This window comes from Gavialis gangeticus, unplaced genomic scaffold (genome assembly GCF_001723915.1).
Source record: "Gavialis gangeticus isolate Ggan-Ray unplaced genomic scaffold, GavGan_comp1, whole genome shotgun sequence".
NCBI lineage: Eukaryota > Metazoa > Chordata > Crocodylia > Gavialidae > Gavialis > Gavialis gangeticus.
In genome coordinates this window covers 172,723,577-172,737,393 of record NW_017729032.1, presented here as the reverse complement: position 1 = coordinate 172,737,393, position 13,817 = coordinate 172,723,577, and the positions used below count along the sequence as shown (strand labels likewise).

Below are 13,817 nucleotides of genomic sequence, written 5' to 3'. Positions count from 1 at the left end.
GGGTGTGTTTATTAAACTGTGCGAACCATATGATGCTTCATATTTTTCCACTTGATTTCCTGCAGGGTGACTTCACTTGGAAAAGCATGTCAGGGCGCAGCGTTCGGCTGAAGTCAGTTCCCGTTCAAAGCCTTTCAGAGCTGGAGCGGGCTCGACTACAGGAAGTGGCTTTTTATCAGTTGCAGCAGGACTGTGACCTAGGTTGTCAGATTACTATTCCCAAAGGTAAGGGCTCTATCAACTATTTCTGTTTAGAACTTTGCAAGTTAAAACTCTGCTTGGTAAACCACAAACAGCATAACTTGGTAGTGCACGTAGAAGATAGTGAGTTGGTCACTGCTCAGTATGAATTGTGTATTATGCTTCTATTCAATAATACCATTGTTGTAAACTATGAGGAATTTCAAAAGTGAATTGTAGTTTTCAGGTGCTTCTGTTTATGAGTATCCAATGTGAGGTACCTTTAAGACTCCTTTGCAGGCAGTGAATATTAAGTGCTGTTTAAAAAACAAGACCTTAAAAGGCCTCTAAATTTGAACCCTTAAACAAAGAGGAACTTGAAACACTGAAATCTTTTTGAAAATCTTGGCCAATTACAATATGTCTTTCTAGTGCAAGGCAGCACCCTGCAGAGGCAGCTGATGCCAACTGTGTATGTTGGCATGAGGATACTCAAGTTAGCTCGAGGAATCTCTGCAGGGTGCTATTTTGTCCTGTGTAGACTTATCCTAGGGTTTTTCTCCCAAAGTAAAAGATTAGCTCTCAGAATTTGGATGCTATATAATATTGTTAAAAATTATCTTGGTCACTATGGACAAGACCCATACCAGGGGTAGGCACTTATTTTGGCTGGAGGGCCATTTTAGGAATTGTGTTGAGCTGTTGCAGGCCAGAGGTGGGGTGGGTAGTGCTGACACAGTACCCAGGTCCATCTGCCCTGCACCCACCAGTGGGGGCACCATATGGAGTGGGCAGGCAGGTTCTCCATGGAGACCGGATGGGACCCCTGTGGGCAGAGCGTGCTCAGTGGGTTGGATGTGATGGGGATGCGGGGAGTGGCATCCAAGAGCAGGACACTCCCCGCAGGGGTCAGGGGTCAGGTCCAGGATCACAGAGTGGTGCAGGGCCTGGAACAGAACCACGATCTGCTCTCTGCACAGTAGGGATGTGCAGGGAGCAGATCACAACTCTGCCCTGGGCCCTGGCTCGATGCTGTCACCACCCCACAATTCCAACCTTGGCCTCCACTTGCTCTGTCCAGGGCCTGTGGTAGATGGAGTGGATGCAGAGTGGACTGGTCAGCAGGGCTGGGTCAGCAGCATTGGAGATGCTAATGGCAGTAGCCAAGAGGAGCTGCCACTGTGGGGGCTGTCAGAAACAGAATTTGGTCACCACGCCACTCCTGCCCTGCAGCGTGCCCCAAGGACGGGGGTAGTGGCCACACACACCACGGTCTGCGCTGTGCCCAGGCTAGGCGGGACCAAGGGACCTACCACAGGATGGATAGAATCCCTTGGCTGGCTGGCTGGATCTGGCCCACAGGCTGTATTTTGCTCACCTCTGATCCAAACCATAATGAAGACAGTGGACAGAGCTCTACTGCTTTTGGTGAGTTTGGATTGCTCCATTTAAGATAAATAATGACCTATACTTTGGTGATCTTCAAATCCATTTTTTCTGTTTTCTCTTCACACTACTGTGCACTCATTTAGGAAATAAAAGAAATTCACAACTCTAGCATTATTTCAGGTCAGGATATTGTGTAGTTCAGGGGTGGTCAACCTGCAGCATGCGTGCCACACGTGGCACGGGAGGTGTCTGTGTGTGGCACATGGAATATTGGGGAGGAGACAGCACAGCTGTTGATAGGGCAGGAAGCAGAATGCAGAGCAGTAGATCAGCAGGGACCACAAGGCTGACAGTAGAAAGCAGAGCAGCAGATATGTCAGGGAAGGGGATTGGCTTGGATCTTGCGGAGAATGCAGGGCTAATGTATGGCATGCTTGCCAAAGAAGTTGGTCTCCAGTGGTCTAGATTTTATGGCAGCATGACCTAGCTAGAGATGCCACACTGCTAGATTTTGAATGGCTCATAGCTTTTGAAGTTCAGAATATCTGCAATGGATAACAATACTGAAACTATAAGAGAACAAAAAGTGTGAGGCAGCTTCTTGCATACAGTATTCTTAAATCTTCTTGAATTTGCCTCAAATCCCTGCCAAAGTTAATAACGCCAGAAATACCAGCAACGGCAGAGTAAGTTTTCCACCTACTATAGGCTTCACTGATCACCAGCACAGGTCCACTATCCCCTCAGAAATACATGCAGGAGATATGAAAATAATGTTAAGCCAGGAATGCTATCAACAGCACCTCTGTAATATGTTTTGATTGTTTGAAATGCCACTTGTATACTGAGGGCCAGTCTTTTTTGCAAGCATGCCACAATGTAGCCCTGCACCCTTCCCAAGTGCCACTCCTGTCTGCCCCCTTCCCATGCCCAATCTGCTGCTCTGCTTTCTGCTCCCAGCCCTGTTTCCTGACTGATCAACAGCTCTGCTTTCTATTTCCTTCCCTATGCTCCATGCCCAGTCTGCTAATTTGCTTTCTGCCATATCTGGCACTCTGCTCCCTCCCTGATGTGCTGTGTACCCCATGCAGAAGCTGCCAGTGCCACTTGTGGTATACCCATGCTGCTGGTTGGCCACCCCTGCACGAGTAGATCAATACAAATTATAAAAGGAAATATCACCCAAGCCTTTGGTGTATATATTAATATTCAGATATTTTGAGATTTTTCAGCTTTGCAAATTTCATTTTTTCATGGCAGTCCTGTGTAACGTTTGTTGTTATTGCTAGCAAGGTAAGCTGTGAAAGTGTAGACATCTTACGAGAGGAACTGGAGTGCTACCAGCTGGAGCAGTCAGTGCTTCTGCACTTCAACTGCTACTAACTTAATTCCCTCCTGTGTAAGATTTACTGGTCAGAAGTATACCCTGCCAGTTTATTAATGCCAGGCACAGGATAATGTGAACCTTACACCTCACCACCTTTCTATTTGGGCAAGCATTTAATAACCAAAGCCAGACCAAGGTGTTGTTTAGTGGCTCTCTGCTTTATTTCATTTGTTTCAATTGCCCTTTTAAGTTGTTCTATTTCTCTTACTGTAAGCTGCCCTGAACCATTGTTTAGAAGGTGACACAATAAATAAATAAATCCACATGGGAACAACTTTTAACTTATGTGTGTATAGGTGAAACAGAGTTTAAGCAATGCCTTTATGGATTGATTAGAATGATTCTAAGCATACAAAATTGTATGTAAAAATAACATTAGCCATAGGTAAGCATCATAACATAAAATTTACTTTACAGTAACAAAGTCCAGGACTGCTGCATCACCTCATGCACTACTCACCAGTTTCCCAATTCTTGGCTATTTCATGTACTTTTCATTTGTACATCTGTGTTATGATTTAGATAAAAAACAAATTATTCTCATATCACAAAACATTCTTCAGTTTTGTCATATTAGACTTCTAAATGTTTGTAATTGTGGTTGGGATTGGCAGGAAATCTTGCTTGGTGGTTTGGGCAGGGGGCGGTGGTTGGGGAAATTGGAGTTCTTGGGTTATGCAATGTTGTATTGTATGGGGAATCCTCTAGATTGTGGTTTGTTTGTTTACTGTAAGCCACTCTGAGACTTTTGGAGAGAGTGAGATACAGTTTTCCCTTGCTTTATGCTGTACATGCGCTCCTGGAAAATGGCACATTACTTGAATTCATGCGAAGGGAACCCACTTTACAATGTAACAAATAGGATACATTCCAAGACCTCGACTGTACTGACCCCCACACCCATTTCTACCACTTTTAAGAGACAATTTTGGTATTTGCCAACAGCAGATGATACACACAAGCACAGGGTGGTGGTGAATGTTTAGTTGGTGTGAAGAGAGACTGGTGAAGGCTTCATTGATGGACCAGAGAAAGGGGTAGGAGATAAGGTAGCGGAACTCTTAGAAATCATAATGGGGATGGCAACTACAGAAATACATTTCACAGACAATGAGCGAGGAGCACAGATCCACACAGGAGACTATATTTTGGTGTGTGTCACTCCCCACAATGCACCGCACAAAACAGCTACCTGTGGGCTTCCACAATACCGATCGCATAAAAGTGAATTTACCTTGCATATAACGAATTTTTGGTATAAAAAGGGTCATTGCATAAGAGTCAATTCACACATACAGAACCCGCATAAAGTGAGGGAAACCTGTATAAAACAAATAAAATCAGATCAGACTGAACAAAATATTAATATAATGCAATTCTTGTCAGGTCTGCATAGCAATCAGTGAGTGTGTGTTTGTGTGTGTGCATGCGTGCGTGTGTGTGTATGTATGTGTATATACTCTCTCTCTCTCTCTCTCTCTCTCTCTCTCTCTTACACACACACACAGAGTTATATTGTATCAAAACATGTTGCTCCTCAACTTGAAATTATATTGAAGGATACTATATGTTTATAATTAAAAATTGAATTTGGTTTTGAAGTGTTTCAAGAAGAAATAGCCCTGTGAAAAGACTAAAGAGACCTGGACATATCTTTTGGAGTCTGGAGAAACACAAATATGTGTTGTAGACAGGGTATGAAAGTCAGGCCTGTTGCTCATGGGAGTAGGAGGGATTGTGGACTGTCCTTGGTATCAGCAGCCTTGCAGTGCTCACAAGAGGTTCCCAGCTTAGTGCCACATGACTTTTATGACCAGTTACAACAGTATTAACACTTGATCACCAATAGCATACTTCATAAACTTTAGGCCCCCTCAAGTGAAGTAAGCAAAAGCATAGCTAATTCTTCTTGTCACCTTAATTTGAGTATATCAATGTGATAATGCAGTCTAGTGCAGTATGACTGCAATAAATATCTCCCAGTGAAAGAAGTCAACTCTTGTTACCTTAAATATAGTAAGATTTATTTGGCATAGGAAACAAAGAAGAAAACAGACAAAATGCAAATGAATCCATATGTAATTATAAAACATGCTAAGACTTGGCCAGGGATCTTGGTTAAAGATTATATGGCATAAGGATATGTGTCTCTACTATAATTTTGATTCATACTGGGTTCTTTTTCCTTCTGTCTGCAGTCACCATCTCTTTTACCTCATATTTCCCATCTGCCAGAATTAAATGTGGAAATGTATTTTCCCCCTAGGACAGGGTATTCAGGTGAGATCCTATCATTAAAAATGAGATGATTGTGTAATTTATCTACTTCTGATGGATTTACTGTTTGCTCAGTTTATTAATTAAGCTTTTGATATTTTGAATGGTTCAAAATAGTTTTAGTTTAATTCTTTTTCAAGTCTCTACCTGGATATATTGGGAAAATCAAAGATTATTTTTTTAGAATCAAAGATTTTTTTTTTATTCTCTGTGGACATGTCAGGGGTAGGTGCCCAGGCGTGGGTGATAACGTGACCTGGATTGTCCTATAGATGCCACCGCCTCTTGTCCTTCTTTCCTGCCACGTCTTGTTGCAAGTTTAATTCACATAACAGGAGGCAGTTCACTGTTAAGACACAATCCTCCTACACATAGGATTTATCACTTTCAGTAGTCACAGTCCAAATCCTGTCCCTTTAAGAGCTGGCCAGACTTACCAGTTTGGTTGCCCTGTATGTTTAAACAGAGCACTGCTGGCTTGGAGCTCCACCACAGCTACGCTCCCTCCACATCCACCAGTTTAAAAGAAATATGCAATAACAGAAAATGATGGGGCCATTTACCCCTCTCACCATGTCCAAGAGCATTGCAGTTGGGAGCCTCTGCTCCCTCTCACTTCCCTATTTCTGGTCAGTGACAGCTGTCTTTAATTCTCCTTCTGGACACTGGGTGTCCAGTCTGCTGGCCTCTCTGCCCACTGTTGCCTTGTCGCACACTCAGGGGGGTTCATTTACATGGAGTCTCCTCTGAGCCAGGTTTTCTCCCTAACCCAGCAACCAGCAGTTTCTGAGTCCCCCCCGGTGCCATGGGGCACAGTCAGGGCTGATGGAGGGATACAGCCCTGCTCTGTCTCTCTGCTACAATCTCAAATAGTCTTGATTCATTACAAAAGGTTGTCAAAGGACAGGGTTGGATTAGGTAACTTCTTCAGATCTCTTCTAGCCCTACATTTCGTAATTCTTCCTTAGTTGTGGGAGAACATACAATAAAAAATCTGAGATATGCTTAACAGCTTGGTAATTGCCAAAAGGTAACTGTTGAGAAAATAGGCTGTGTCTTCCTTGCAAAAATAGGTGTGCTTTTGCATTACGGTAGTTAACTGAAAGGACCTATGTTGTTGTAAAATCACAGTTAAGATAAGGATTGGTCATTTTTACCTCAGTGTAGCTGAGGAAAACTTAGTCTACTTTATCTCCACTAGGCATTTACATCAAGATATCCATCTCAAATGTGCTACCTCTGTATAAAAACTTTATACCTATTTGTGCAGTGCAGTGATGAGAGAGATTTGTGCAGTGATGAGAGAGCCTGAGAGTGAAGTGCATTAATAGTGTCTACCTCTTTCCCTCTAGCATAATTTAAAAAAAAAAGAATATATAAAATGTTGTTCAAGTCCAGGTTTGCCTTTCCTGACCTTCCCTGTCTGGTTATAGATTATGCTTGGATGATGCCTGTTTCAGGAAAGGACAGGGTTCACCTTGGTCCTCCCTTGACTATGAATCAGGGATGCTCAACCTCTGGCCTGTGAGGCAAATACAGCTTGCAGAGTCATTGCATCTAACCCGTGGAGCTTCCCATGGGTTAGGAAGTTTGGCAGCAGGGGGAAGTGACGGCTATTAATACAACCACACTCTCCCCCCTGCCAAATTCCCAAACCCCAGGCCTCACACACCCTGTTAAGGCCAGGTCAGGGTGGGCTGCCACTCTTTCACCAACCCCTTTTGCTTCTGGGCCAGGCCACACTCCATTTCTTCCCTGCAGAGTTGGGTTCGGATATGGGCATGTCCCCTTCCTCCCCACCCCCTTCCCTCCCTGAAGCGTTGATTTGGGACCTGACCATGCCTCATCTTCTTCCCCCACAGGGCTGTGCCCACACCCCTTCCCTCTCCATGGGGCCAGGTCAGACTTCTTTATTCTCTGGGGCTGCATTGGGACCAGCCTGCCCCCTGTCCCCTTCCACATGGCCAAATGATGCCTGTTGTGCCCACCAGGCAAAAGCTGCATTAGCTTGTTCAGCAACATGCCTAAGCAGCTACCAAAAATTAAGTGTGCGCATCAGTGCTTGGATAAAGAGAACTGCATTTTAAACATATGCTCATGTATTTACCCTGAGTTGGTGCTTCATGGATCCACCTTTGGGTGAGAAGAATGGAGGATGCTTTTGGCCTGATTATAGTTGAGGAGAGTTTATAGGACGAGGAAGTAAGAAAACAATGAGGAAGGGGGAGATAAGCTTTAAAAAAAAAAGAACCCCAAAAATACCCAAACTCTCCCCCCATCCCAACATTTTAGAGTGCATGAATGTGAAAGAAATCTTGAGCAGCCTATTAGTCACTTTCATTTGTGTATAACAATCTACAATCCATTGCAAAGGAAAATACACAAACCAAGAAGCAGCCAGCAAACCATTGGTCAAAGATGGGAAGCTTTTTTTTTTTAACAAAAAAAGAACAAAATCATTCTCATGGAAATTTAAAAAGAGCACACAGAGATGATTAAAGCATGGAGAGAAAAGAGAAAAGAGAGCATCAAGTCATTAAGAGAGTGAGCTAATGAATCAATACTCAGATGCTATAAGGAAAATATAAAAATCATTTTTAAACATATATCAAGGCAGTCGACATACAGGAGTATGCTATGTTAGGAGCAAATACTATGGCAGCTTATGTGCCTGGTACAGCTTTTGGCACAATAGAGCTTCCTCTATAGAGCATTAGAAATAGCACATGATGATAATGGGCCTTCTTTCTTTCTGTTAATTTGAAAATTAGAAAAGAAAGGAAAGAGTACTAATTCTAAAAAAACAAAAACAAAAAAACCTAGTTTTGTACAATGTGATGTGTGAGCACAGATGGCTGAGCTTTGAATTATTTTTGTAATTGGTCTTCAAAAAGATAAATAAAGGAAAAATGTATGGATAATTAGGAAGTAATGAAGCTGTATAAATACAGCTGCTGAAAAAATAAGCCCAGCTAAGAGGATCACTGGAAAAACTGAATAATATGTACAAATAGCATATGGTAGGCAATCTTAGGCATTTGGGGAATAATTTAATTAATGTCCTGAAACATTTTATGAAAAGTCCTGGAGAATTAAGGAGGTGCTTCCAAAAGAAATGGGTGGGGGAGGGAACTGTATGTAGTCCCAGGATTAAAAAATGAGAATGTGATAGATGTGAACTTTACTGAAACATGAAAATCACATAAAGAATTCATTCAGATTTGGCTCGTGAGCATTGGAATGTGAATTGCAACCTGGCCCAAGGCCTGTAAACAAAAGCTAATAGTAAATGTCTCTGTTTCTAGGATAAGGACCAAGTTGGATAGTAACTGAGTTTAAATCTGTTTGATCAAATGAACTGGCCTGGAATTTCTATTTAATTATCTCCTGGCTCTGCTTTAAAACACACAGTTTTTAAGGGAAGGAACAATGCCCGTATTTACGTTCTGTGAAACTGAGGGGGCTCCATTGTGCCTTTAAGGTCTGTTCGAGAAAGTCCTACTGAGAACTCCCGGTTGCACTGCACCTGAAGCAGACACAGCTGCTGCTTGAACTCTGTGGCTAAGTACAGACATTACACATAATCTGGATCAAGTGATTAGAAATTGAACCAAACCTGTAACTGTACAGAAGTTTGGGGCACAAACTGGACTAGACATGGTGAAACCCAGTAGTCCTGGATCAATGTACACTCAGACTTATATGAATTAAGTTAGTCTGGTGCATTGAACTCCTGTACCAGATACCCTGTCGAATCGAGTTAGGTTGCTGTCTGCCAGCATCCCAGGCTCCTTTGCAGGTCCCTCCAATCCCTCTTTGCAGGGAGATGTGCTATAACTTAGCTATGCTCGGCTGCTCCAGCTGCGCACCCAGTGGGCGCCACCCCTGAGCTCTCACCAAGCTGAGTCAGCAAGACTTCTGTCCCCAGCCCCACCCCCTGCCTGCTGCCACCTGTCAACCACAAGCTTGGGGCAGGGAAGGGAGCATCAGTAGCTCAGTATTTTTCTATTTTTATACAGTGTCCCTAGGTGGGGGGAGGGCAGGAGGACACTCCACAGAAGAAAGGATCGGGCCCCTCAGAGCCCTAGAGAATGGCAGGGGATGCCCAGTGCAGTTCCTGCAATTGCAATCCCTACAATCGCACTGGGCACCTGCTGCTGCCACCTGCTGTTCATCGGAGCTCTGGGGGGCCTGATCCTTACTTGTGCCAAGTGTTGGCCAGGCTGTTGGCATGCCTCGGTGACCCACTCTGGGGCTCTCCTGGAAGCCTAGGGCTGGGCATGGGGGATGGTCCACCGCAACAGGGGTTGGGGAAAGGCTTGCTCCTGCCCAGGAGCCAATCAGGCATGGCCCAGCCACCCGGCTCCACTCAGCATTCTCCAGCAGCCGAGGGAGCCCATGGGGCACAGTGGGAGGTGTATGGGAGCATCCCCAACCTGCTGGTCTCGGCCAGTGCAGGTAACCTGCAGACCACCCCCACCAACCGTTGAACGTCTGTTCTATTCCCTTCCAATCTATTCTACGCTGCTTACAGAAAACCACATAGGTTAGATCAATTCCACCTCAGGCTTTTGGAACACGTGCACCTAACCAGAAAGAACAGTTACCATGCCACCGTTAAGATGGTGTAATGCCAGCTGGACTCTGGGCCCAACCAGCTCTGATACCATTGCTTACTAAGATAAAGCTGTGGCTCTTTATCCCAACTTTGCTCTTTCCTTTAGCAGAGAAGCGTGGTTAGCTGTGTTAGCCTGAAGTCAGGCAGAAGGCAGGGCAGGGTATTACCTTACAGACTGTCTGTCTAATTCAGAGGCATCAGCTTTTATAAACAACAGCTTACTGCATCACATGCTATGAATAGACCTGTAGGGAGCAGGGGTTCTAAATAAAAAGAATCATTTAAATGAAAAGGATAGGGAAGGGGGGAGGAAAGGACTAACTCATTTAGAGAGGCATAAACATGTGTAAGCAACAACGTTGTCAGATGCTACAGGTGGACCTGCAGAACTTTCCTTTCCTCCCTCCTTCCCTATCCTATGTACAGTAGTTAAATTACTGGATTCTTTTTAAAAGCCCTGCTCCCTGCAGATCCATTCATAAGTAAGGTCTTGCTTACCAAAGCTTATGCCTCTCTGAATTAGGCAGGCTATAAGGTACCACCCTGCCCTGTCTTTTCACTTTCCTATTATTGAGGATCATGAGTTTCCCCCTTTGCAAAACTGGTTCTGCCTACCTTTGTTGTCCTTCCGTCACCTTTGAGCTCAGGGAAACCCAAGAGCAAGTACAGTTTGATCCTTCTTCCAATCACAAAAGACTCCTTGTACCCTCTCCCTATGCATTTGTATAACCATTAGAGCTGAGCACAAATCTGCCTCAATGAGAGAGAGTGAAATGGGAGCTCTGGGCCTGATCCAGTGCCAGTGCAGTCACTGGGGGTCCATAACTTCAGTGACATTGGACCAGGCACTTTGTGAGAAAATGGCCATACTCAAATCACCCTCTATCAAAACTATTTTATGCTCATACACTCTCCTGTGTACCATTTTTTTTCTTCCCTAAAGTAAACATCTGATATCATAGATGAGTACTGTTCAGTATATAGTCTACAAACAATATTGTGATATAAAAAGTAGTTGATGTTTTCACAGAATTGTGTGAACAGAATCTATGAATACATCTCTTGGCTGCCCAAAATTTTGTCAGTTATATTTCTCACTGGTATTGTGGCCACATGCCATAATCACACAGGCAAACCTAGTAGTGAAGTAAACATTTTGTGTTATTACTGTGATAACAATCCAGCTGACTGCAGTTAGTTTCAAAATTCCTTCCTTCAAAATGAAATAGGCATCTTGGGATGCAAAAGAAACTCTGTATTTGCAACAAAAAAAATGTACAGAGTACTTTCCATGATCACCTACTGTGTTCCTTCCAACATTGTGAAGAGGAAGGTTTTATAAATACAGGAAAGTTGTTGGCTCTTAGATTTTTTTTATTTAAGAAGTTATGAACTTACAGGACTCTTTAATTCTTTGATTCCATCTCTAGGAAATCTGTCACCCACTTTCCCAACAGACTGCAGAAGTAGGAGCTTCTTGGCAAACACAGTGGCTTGGTACTGACAGTCAGACAACCCAAGACTGATAACAGGTTTCTCTAAACTGCCTCGATTGAACTGATAAGCAAGTCTGATGTTCACATTTCAAACCAGAAAGGCAGCCAGACCCCTGCACTGGCTGATACCAGGAGCAGGGGGCCACTAGACCAGGCCTCCCAGCCTGCCAATCACTGCAGAGAGGCCAGAGCCCAGCAGTTCCCCCAGCCACTTTCTCTCCTTAGCCTACAGCCAGCTGAGGAGTGGGCATTGGGGGGAACCCCTCACTGGCACCCAGCACCCAGCCGGGTGCTCAGGGTGAACAGATGTTCCCCCACATCCTGATGAGCACCCCTGATAAACTTATAGCTGGCCACCAGATCACCCCTGAGCCTGCACTTTTCCAGGCTGAAGAGCCCCATAGCTCTCAGCCTGTCATCATAAGGTCTGTGTTCCTGACCTCTGATCACGTGTGTGGTTCTCCTCTGCACCCTCTCAAGCTTCTTCACATCTTTTTTGAATTGTGGAGCCCAAAACTGGATGCAGTACTCCAACTGCGGCCTCACCAAGGCTGAGTACAGCGGGAGAATGATGTTCTGGGATTTGCTTGAGAAGCATCTATGGATGCAAGCCAGCATTTTGCTCGCTTTACTAGCCGCAACATCACACTGAAGGCTCACGTTCATCTTGTGGTCAACCATGACCCCCAAGTCCCTTTCATCTGTAGTACTAACCAGCGTAGCCCTCCCAAGCCTATAAGCATAGTGCAGGTTTTTCCACCCTAGGTGGAGAACCTTGCATTTTTTGGTATTGAACACTGTCAGGTTCTCATTTGCCCATTTCATGAGCCTGTCAAGATCTGCCTGGATCACCCTCCTGTTCTCAGGTGTGGATGCTTTACCTCAGGTGTCATCAGCAAACTTGGCGAGTCCGCTTCTGACACCAATGTCCACATCATTGCTGAAGATGTTAAATAGTATAGGCCCTAGAACAGAGCCTTGTGGGACCCCACTGGTTACAGCGCACCAAGACGATTGGCTCTTGTCGACCAACGCCCTCTGGGTCTGACCACAGAGCCAGTTCCCCAGCCAGCGGATCATGGTGAAGTTGAAGCCGTGGTTAGCCAGTTTAGCCAAGAGGTGATGAAGTGATCATGGGATACCAAATCAAAGGCTTTTTTGAAGTCAAGATATACAACATCAATCTCTTGCCCCTTGTCCAGGTGATAAGTCACCTGGTCATAAAAGGAAATGAGATTGGTCAAGAGATTTCTCTCTCTCAATGAGATTTTTCTCTCACATATATCTTATTTAGCTGGTCTATAAAGGTGCATATCTACCCTGCCTTCTAACTGGCTGTAGGAGGACAGAGATACAATGAAACAACACTAATCAGCGTGAGAGGCAGTGGTTTAAATATAACAATGGACTAATTTTCCTAAGTGTCTTTATCACTGCAAAACAGAGTTTTAGGAAAGACAATGGCTAAGTGAAGACATCTGGGGAGGTTAGGGGAAGGTTAGATAGACTTAAAAATGGCTGTCCAATCTAACGTAGTTCACACAGGTGCAGACCTTAAGAGTAGACCCAGTCTCAGTGATCAGAAATGAGTCTAAAACCATAACAGTACAGAAGTTCCTGCACATAGATTTGTCTAAAAATGGCTGAACCTGGTCTAAGAAAGACCTGGATCGATGTACACTAAAACTTAATTGATCTAGGTTAGACCTCTAATGGTACTTTGGTAGAGTTACCTGCACAGTCTCAGGGCTGGGAAAGCCCAGAAGCTTGCCCCAGCCCTGGGGCCACACTTTTCCTACCTGTCCCCCTGGCACCAAGCTATTTTTAGCCCACTGGCCCCTTGCCCTTACCCCGCCATGGGTCAGCCAGCCCCCAACCCCAAATCCCCCATCCTGCAGGCTGCTCTCAGTGCCACTGGTTTTATTAGCATTTGCTCCTGTCAGGAGCTGAGGAAAGAGATGGGTGGGAGGGACGGGAGGTAGGTTCACTGGGGTGCATTGGGAGGCTAAAAACATCCCTTGGTCTCCCCCTCTACAGACTCCACCAATCCGCTCCATCCCACCAAAACCTCCCAGACCTCACCAACCTCATGCGGACCCTGCCAGCTTCACTGACCACTTCCACAGATCCCGCCTTCCCTCTCCACCCCTACCATGGATCCTTCCTGTCCCCTGTCTCACCTCCCGCCCCCCCCATTCCCCTGCAGACACCGCCTGCACTCCCATCTTCCGGATCATTCTTGTGGATCCTGCTTGCCCCCTGACCCCCATTCCCCCTGCAGATTCTGCTTGCCCCTCCAGCCCCCGCAATCCCACCCATCTCAACATACCTTAGATTGGGTGGCAATTTTAGCCCTGTCTAACCTCTCCCTAGCCTCTCTGAATGTCTGCACTTAGGCAAGGAGTCAGTTTGGTGGCTGGTCATGAGAGTGCTATGCAGTTCAGGAATATAGCTCCTTAGATATAGTGTG

General features: G+C 44.9%; 1 protein-coding gene across 2 annotated transcripts in view; it reads left to right on the top strand.

The window, feature by feature from the left end:
- ARHGAP6 (Rho GTPase activating protein 6) overlaps positions 1-13,817 on the top strand; it is a 397,221-nt gene that overhangs the window by 230,929 nt on the left and 152,475 nt on the right. For both annotated transcript variants that reach the window (XM_019524742.1, XM_019524743.1), the window contains exon 2: positions 66-225. In XM_019524742.1, coding sequence (XP_019380287.1) covers positions 66-225 — 160 coding nt within the window. The remainder of the gene's footprint in view (positions 1-65; positions 226-13,817) is intronic.